Source organism: Mus caroli, chromosome 19, assembly GCF_900094665.2.
Source record: "Mus caroli chromosome 19, CAROLI_EIJ_v1.1, whole genome shotgun sequence".
NCBI lineage: Eukaryota > Metazoa > Chordata > Mammalia > Rodentia > Muridae > Mus > Mus caroli.
In genome coordinates, this window is record NC_034588.1 from 2,729,464 (window position 1) to 2,738,042 (window position 8,579).

The window sequence follows — 8,579 nt, forward strand, 5'->3', positions numbered from 1 at the left end:
CCCTCCCTCCCTTCCTTCCTCCCTCCCTCCCTCCCTTCCTTCCTTCCTGTTTTTTGAGACAGGGTTTCTCTGTGTAGCCCTGGCTATCATGGATCTCACTCTGTAGACCAGGCTGGCCTCAAACTCAGAGATTTGCCTGTCTCTGCCTCCAGGGTGCTGGGATTAAAGTTGTGCATCACCACTGCCTTGGCCAGAGTCTTACTATGTAGCCATGGTTGGTGTAGACCACCCTGGACTTGAATGTAGAGATCCACTGGTTTCTGCCTCTCGGGTAATAGGGTTAAAGGCATGTGCCACCATGCCTGGCCAGAAATCATTCTTACAAGCTTGCAAAGAGAGCACAGACTTCTGTGTGTCTTTCCCCAGAGCTCTCTGATATTCACATTTTCCTCCATAGCACATTTGCTGGAATTATCTCCGGTTGGTCACTGCCATCTAAGCTAGGTTTCCCACCCGTGTCTGTTTCTCCTCCAGGATTCCACCTGAGCCACCGGGTTGGTATCGCAATGTGTGCATGCTTTCCCTTCGCATGCCTGTTCAGCAGCAGCCTGGATGACAACGCTCACACTGCGTCATCAGAGCCCAGATAATGCCGCTACCTGTGCTCGAAGGTCAGGCCCACCCATGGCTCGTGAAGAGAGGGCCTGTGCGCCCACGGACCTGATGCCACTCCCACAGCTCTTGTTGCTTCCTGAGCCTGAGGAGCTAGAGTCTGGGACTTTGTCTATCACCCCAGTTGTTGGCAAGGAAAATTTTGAACCAGAACTTACCTCCCTCCTCTTCAGTAGGCTGATAGAACGGAAGTGGCACGCCCTGAAACAGACGGAGAGCTCAGCTGAGCTCTTGCTCCTGCCATGGCTTTGGTAAAGGGTGGCTCTGAGTGTCTGTAGGTGCAGTGGGAGGACTGGGACAGGGACCAGAGGAAGCGTCTCTGCCTTGCTCTTGGGAGTTACAACCCAGAGCCCACGGGATCTGCATTTTTCTAAATAGCTCACTGTGACTACACAGAGCAGGCAATGGGACGTCACTGATAGACTCTCACAAAACACCTGGGCACCCCATGCAAAGCGGGTGCCTAAATCACTGGCATGCCAGGTGAGGCCAGAAAAGGGAGCCCAGCTACTTCTGGCATCCTGTGGAACTCTGTGGAGGGCTGCAGTAGAGAGCAGAGATGAAGCCAAATTAAATTTGGCAGTAGCCATTTTTATAAGTGAAGCTGGAACAGGACTCCCCCCCAGTCACGTGTCTGCACGTGGCCTATGGCTGTATATGATACAGACTCACGGGTGGTCTTAGAGCCTAAAACACCTGCTCCTCGGCTCTCTGGAGTTTACTAACTTATAGCTTGGAGGTGGATTCCAGTCCTAGAAACAGAAAAGACTAGCTAATGACAGACACTGAAAAGGACCAGCATCTTTCACCAGAACTGAACATACTGAGTCTGAAGCCAACGTGGAGTGGGGGAGGGGAGGCCCACCCTGTACCTCATAGAGTTTGGTGGCAGTAAGTCTCCTACCAGTGGTGTTGAATCCTTCCATAATTACAACCTGAAAGACAAGAAACACAAGATAGCTAAACAGGAGAGGTAACTGAGAGGTCTGCGATAATTACTGTTGGTAATTACAAACCTAGGGCATTTTCAGAAAACAAACGAAGGGCACCCTTCATTGTAACATATCAGTTACAATTATCCTCTACACAAATGACCTAATCCCCACAACAATCCCATGAGGTAAGAATTTTTATTTTACTTTATTTTATGGATGAAGACACCTTGGCTTTGAAGGTCAAGTACCTCTCGCATAGCCACACACATTAAGAGGTGGAGCTGTGAACAAAACACCCAGGGAAGGAGTTACAGAGACAAANTTCGTAGCTGTGATGAAAGGATGGACCATTTGGAGACTGCCGTATCCAGGGATCCATCCCATAATCAGCTTCTAAACGCTGACACCATTGCATACACTAGCAGTTGTACATCGTGGTGCGCACTAGGCTCCGCACCACGATGTACAACGTCCACAAGCAGAGGGATCTGCAACCCTATTGTTGGAACAACATGATGTACTAACCAGAACCCCGGAGCTCTTGTCTCTAGCTGCATATGTATCGAAAGATGGCCTAGTCGGCCATCACTGGAAAGAGAGGCCCATTGGACTTGCAAACTTTATATGCCCCAATATAGGGGAATGCCAGGGCCAAAAGAATGGGAATGGGTGGGTAGGGAAGTGGGGGGCGCTATGGGGGACTTTTGGGATAGCATTGGAAATGTAATTGAGGAAAATACGTAATAAAAATATTAAAAATTTAAAAAAAAAAAAAAAAAAGAGGTGGAGCTGTGATACAAACCTGGACATCGGGACCCAGAGCCAAGGAGAGAAAAACGTCCCTAAAATAGTGGGCTGATACAACCCGATCTCCGGGCGCAGAGATGGAAAACAAGAAACGGCTGCCCACCGCTCAGGTCACTATCCCAGAAGGTTCCGGTCTCACCTGTCCAGGGAAGAGCGAATACTCTTTGAGTTCTGATAGGTCCACTGGGATCTGCGCGCCGTACGAGTGCTCCTGGTCCCCCTCGAGAATCACGGACTTGCTGTTCAGCTTCCCGTTGCTGTCGCAGCCAATCTGACCCAGGAGAATAACAGGCTCCTGCCAAGGGAAGAAACAGCACAGTGAACCCCAAACAGCACAGGTTTCGGGATGTGATCACAGCATCGCCACCGAAAGTAGAAGGACCCTTCAAGGTGTCCAGGCCACCACCTGCCTACCAGGTGTGCTGAGAGGCTCCCCGGGTGTGAGCACTCTCAAGCTGGGGGTTCCCTCCAGGCCTGCAGCCCACAGCACCTCTGGAAAACCACGGCTATTAATAGATCATTCAAAGAGCCGCCACACGCTCTTCTCAGCAGATGCGCATTAACTCATTCGACCTTCACAACCACAGTAAGGAAGATGTGGCAGCGCCCAGCAACAACAGGGTAATTTCATTACGGTCAAACAGTAGCGGAAGCCTGGGCCCAAAGGTCAAAAGTTCGGCTCCAGAGCCAACTGCACAGCACCTCCTGGTCCTCTCAGGCTCTTGCCTCTTCCCAGAGTCTTACACAACCCAGGCAGGCCTTGAACTTTCGGTTCTCCTGCCTCAGGTTCCCAAGTGCCCGGATACCACACAGGATATCATATTGTCACTTCCAGAGGAAGTCATTCATAGCCGGAACTGAAATCTCTCCCAGTGGCTTCCTGGGTAGGGCTTCCACTCTTGGGAGCAAACTGAGTTAAGTCTAATCTTTCCCTCATGTGAGGCCCTTCCCCCACACTTCCTCTCAATTTCTCCAGAACTTCCTACAGGACAAAGTTTATTTATGGTCCCTCCTCCCTGGAAACAAACACAGGACAAAGGCACAGTCAAGGATTTCTATAGGACACATCTGGTAGATTAGCAGAGCTCTAGAGAAAGTACTCATATCACAGCTGGAGCATGATGTAACTCTAGATGCCAGAGGCAGCCACTAATCGGTGACAGTCCTCAACCCGGAGCAGCCACCACCCAGGCAATGAGAGCACTCCCAGCCTGCTGCTCCGACACTTCTACCCGTGGGGGCTCTTCAAAGGCAGCCTGCCCCACCACTGAGAAAGCCAGGATTCAACCTTTGCATATGTGCAAGACCGAGTCCAGGAGAGAGGGAAAAGTCTGGCGAGCCAGTCAGGGAGTGCTTACTGGGGAGCCGACCGAGGCGAAGCACAGCGCTGACGAGGGGGAAAGGCTTCCTCACTGACTTCAGAGAGCAGTGATTGCTTAGCTGGCCATGATGGCGCACACCTTTAGTCCCAGCACTCTGATGAGAGGCAGAGACTGGCTGGTTTCTCGGTTCCAGGCCAGCCTGCTCTATCTACACCAGGAACCAAGGGTGGTACTAATTATGGAGAACGTGTCACGTGACTCTTACTTGCGCTGGGACCAGGAGTGGGGTAAAGGCCTCGATCTTGTGATGCTCCTTCAGCTCGCTGCCGAGCTCTTCGATCTTACTGGTCAGAACTGCAATCAAAGGGGACGGTGCTGTCAGTGAGACATCTCACTCGTCGAGAAAAAACAGCCCGCTGCCACACGTCCCAGCCCTCCTACAGGATGGAGAAGCACGGCCACCTGTCTGGTTTGAATCTCAGGCCTTAGTCTATTTTCTGACACAATTGCTAATCTGGTCTTCCCCAGGGCCTGGGGAGGTCACACGGCTCAGTCCCAGGGCATCGCTGGAGGCTCATCCTCGATCCCTTGCAGGGAACGAAGGACAACCTGGAGCACTTGCGAGTCGAGTTCATGGCTCAAGCGCTGAACTCCTTCACAGCTCATGTTCCATATCTAGTGCGGCTGATACAACTTGGGAAATTACAGCCTCGCCCAGTGTCCTTCCCCTTCACTGACAGAGCACCCATGAGGTCATCTACCAACTTCTCCACCAAAGGCCCCCGGCTGAGCTAGGCTTTGCCACTTCACTTTTCTCAGCTCTCCCATAGGGCTGGAAGCCCACGAGGCCGTCCAAGAGAAACCCAGTTACCTTCTCGAACACCCAGGAGCTGCTGAAACATAGCTTTGTAGCTGCCAGTGAGTGGCTCTGGGTCCCCCATGACCTTCAGACTGACGCCTCCAGAGCCTCCTCTCCCAGACCAAGACACGCCCTGTGTGGAGCCGAAGGTGGTGACCACTTCTCCCCGGTTGGTTCTGGAGGTGTATTTCTGGGAGGGGGTAGCACTGAGGGGAAGCAGAACAGATTGGAGTCACTGTGCCTGCCCGTGGCTACCTGAGAAAGGAACACAATGAGGAGAGTCTTGCAGGTCTGGAGAAGAAGCAAGCTGTCTTATAGAGACATGGCGGGGCTCGAGTACTCTGGCCCTTCAGGAGTCTCAGGAATGAGGTGCTGAGGACCACAACACAACAGTTTACAAGTTTAAGGACAGAAACATAAAAACGCTGGCATTTTTCTCCATCAGAACTAAATGAAGTTAAGACAAGATGCGCTTGGACTTGACTGAACATTGAGTTTCACATACTTTCCTTCCTTGTGAGTCACTGGCTGCCATTTGATCCCGAAACAGTGACTGGGTCGGATTGCTGAGCAATACAAACGCCTACAATACAGTTGAGAGCAGGCCAGGTGGCAAGGTCTGCACCCCGGCACTCAGGGGGCAACGGCAGGGCAGGCCCTCAAGGCCATCCTAGACTACATAAGACCCAACCTCAAAACAAAACCCCAAACCTCACAGTTCAAAGCACAAACGACACCAAAATAAAAGTTCAACACAAGCAGTGAACCTTTCCCCTGCCTCTGAGAGGTGGAGATGCAATGGACGGACAGCTAACAGGGGGCAAGCAGCCCTCAGCCCCGCCCCACGGCTGCACTCTGTGTCTCTTCTGACTGTTGCTGGCCCGTTTGGAAACTTGTAATCCTCCTGCTGTGAACACCACTGACAGGGAGGCCTAGAAACACCACACTCCGCACACTGAAACGCCATAGGAACTCCCTGCACGTGGGGCCTGGCCGGACCTGTTGCCAACACCCCTGCTTTCTAGACGAGCTAGGGAAAATGAGCTCCTGGGTTGCCGCAACCCAAATAATTCACAGGCCACTTTCCTAAGTTTCTGAGGTCAGCTTTCTTCCTGTACACTTAAAAAATGACCAGGCAGGGAAGTCACCAACTTCTCAGAGTAAAACCCATGAAGGGACATGCATCACAGTCCTCTACTGTCATCAGATGCTCTCAGGGGACAGCTGTAAATATGGCCACAGAAACAGATTTAAAAGGGCTTCGCGCTTAGAGAGCATAACTCCCAAAATGGCTCTGCAGCAACTATTTAAACTCTCCTAGGTTTCAGATACGCCCTTTCAAGTCACTGCCTCTCTGGCCAGGCAGACCTGAGAAACCTTATTCTGGTCGGTTTAGAAGGGATCCAGATGCCGGTATTTCCCTAACAGCTGGCCTGCTGTTTGAGCCCCATCCTGACATGACAGGCATGCAGACGTGTCTCCTCAGCCAAGCACTCATCTGTGGGTCTCTCTAACGGAGACCCACCATTTGTGGATTTCTACAGACTTCTGCATAGTGGCTGCGGCCATGAGGAAGTATCAAGTAAGCTGGTGATGGAAGATTCAGTGGCGAGAAGAAAATGCTCAGAAGGCAGCGGTCACCTGAGCACGGGGTGAACAGGTTATGCAATGGTGCAAACAAAGACACATGCTTTTCCTGTCCAAAAAAAAAACCCACCCAACAACAACTTCATCTTACAAAAAGAAAGCCAAGTAAACGCAAGCAAGCAGAAGCAGGTGAGAGCCTTTGCCTCGACTGGCCAGACCCGCCAGGCGCCTGGGCTTCTGAATAGGCAGGCTGTTTTCAGTAGGAGCTATCAGTTCCCTATCTAGGAAGTGAGCCCTGGAGAAGCGTGGAAAGCAAGCTGCCTTAATCACTGTACGGAACAGTAATTTTCCACGAGGCAGAGGATCTCAGGCTTTCCAGCCAGCCCGAAGCAGACGGCCCACTCCCATGACGGTTAATAAGTTACAAGCAGTTCAGCTTGTCAGCAGAGAAAGAGGTGTGGCTTTCTTGGCGCCTGAATCGATTCTGATACATACCTCGGGGAGAAACTTGACGGTGAGAGAAGCTGACGTGGGCTGCGAGCAGCGACGCTCCTTTTGGTTAGGGGGGTTTCTGGGGTGCTGCTAACTCGCTTGTGAGGACCCTAGAGACAAGATGAAAGGTGAAACCCCACCCTCTCTGGCTTCAAGTTGCCGATAAAGTGTAGAGCGCTGCAGTTCCTTAGAAAGGACAAGGTGGTACAGTGAGGGACTCGGGGCAGGACGGGGAGCCTCAGGAACCATCTCCAGCCGTGCTCCGTGCTCCCACACCTTCACCGGTAACCCAACACCCACCCACCGGGACACTATCTATCTGCGCACTGAAGGCTGTCAGGACAAGAATGCAAACATTCCCCCAAGGAGCAGGGCAGGCCAGCCACCTGACCTGCCAACCCGCACATGCATCTTCATCCCCTCCCCCACTCTCTGCACTCAGAAAGACCAGAGTTTGGCGATGCAGAGCTTTGACCTGTGTGCACACATTCTCCCGAGAAGGGATGGGACCATGTTACACTTCTTTTGGCCAAGTCTACCACACATTTTCCCAATTAAACCCTGGACCAGCTCCAAGCAGATAAGGTGGTTGAGCTCATACTTGGAGAGAGTAGTCAGCAAACACCTCACTAAGTCACATCTGGTTGGGGTTTTTTTTGTTGTTGTTTTTGTTTTGTTTTACTTTTTCTCTTCTCCTTCACTCAACAACAGGAAGCCAGATAAGTTCAGAACTAAGGATGAAACCCAATCACGGGACCTAACATTCCCGAAAGCCTAGGAAAATGGGAGACTAACAGGAAAGACAATGTCTTGCTCAGGACAACCACACATCTCAGATGCACAAACTTTTCTGACTCAAGGGCTCCCCCTGTTGGTGCACTTGAGGAAATGCCACCAATCTATCAACTGGTAGAGCTTGTGCGGTAGATCCAAGGTGAGAACAGACTCCGAACCCCCACTAAGAAGGGCTGATGGCTCATACTTGAAATCCTAGCTTTTGGGAGCTGCAGTGCAAAGGCTACCCAACTGTGGGCCAGCACTGGCTATACCATGACTTGTGGTTTTATTTACTTTTATTCCTGTGAGCTTGTGTGAGCATGTGCACGCAGTGAAGGTACCTGGGGGGGACGGGACTCCACAAGAGGTATCAGGACGCCTGGAGCTGCAGTTACCCAGCTGTGAACCGTCTAATGTGGGTGCTCAAGACTGAATTTGGGTCCTCTGCAAGATCGCATAACTGACAAGAGAGTTCTCCAGCCAGTTTTTTGTTTGAGACAGTCTCAGTTATTAAAGCCCACACTGGCCTTCAACTCACTATGTACCCAAGGCTGGCCCCCAATTTTTGATGTGCTTCTACCACACCTGGCTGACAAACTCGATTTTAAATTTAAATGTTTCTATGTTGACTTACTAGTGAATGTGTGCATATTGCGTGTGGGTATAGTTGCCTGGTGCAAGTGTGGACTCAGAGGACAGCCTTGTGGAGCTGGCTCTCTTCGCCCACCTTCCCTGAGCTCTAGGGACGGAAGGCAAGTCCTCTGAAGTGACTGCTCTCCACACTGATGGACCTCTACAGTCACTGCTTGCTTGTTTGTTTAGACAGAGTCTCTCTGTGTAATCCTGGCTGTCCTAGAGATGAGTAGACCAGGCAACCCTTGAACTCAGAGATCGATCCTCTTACCTCTGCCTCCCAATTCCTGGGATTAAAGGCATGCGCCACCACACCTGGCTAAAATAACCACTCTTGAACATTCCTTAATTGTATTTTAATATCTTTCAACTAAATATAGTCACTGAAATAGTTATCCTAATTTAAACTTAAAACTTACGGCTTTTTACACTCTGATTTTTAAATTCTATATGCATTGTCCTACACTGGTACAATCTTTATCCTTAATCTCTGATTAAGATAACTCTGGGGCTGGTGAGATGGCTCAGTGGGTAAGAGCACCCGACTGCTCTTCC

General features: G+C 51.0%; 1 protein-coding gene across 1 annotated transcript in view; it reads right to left on the reverse strand.

The window, feature by feature from the left end:
* Pola2 (DNA polymerase alpha 2, accessory subunit) overlaps nt 1-8,579 on the reverse strand; it is a 52,476-nt gene that overhangs the window by 36,733 nt on the left and 7,164 nt on the right. The window contains exons 5-10 of the mRNA XM_021151416.1: nt 6,618-6,724; nt 4,548-4,741; nt 3,942-4,030; nt 2,494-2,649; nt 1,485-1,547; nt 771-813 (exon numbers count right to left, since the gene is read on the reverse strand). Of these exons, the coding sequence (XP_021007075.1) occupies nt 771-813; nt 1,485-1,547; nt 2,494-2,649; nt 3,942-4,030; nt 4,548-4,741; nt 6,618-6,724 (652 nt within the window). The remainder of the gene's footprint in view (nt 1-770; nt 814-1,484; nt 1,548-2,493; nt 2,650-3,941; nt 4,031-4,547; nt 4,742-6,617; nt 6,725-8,579) is intronic.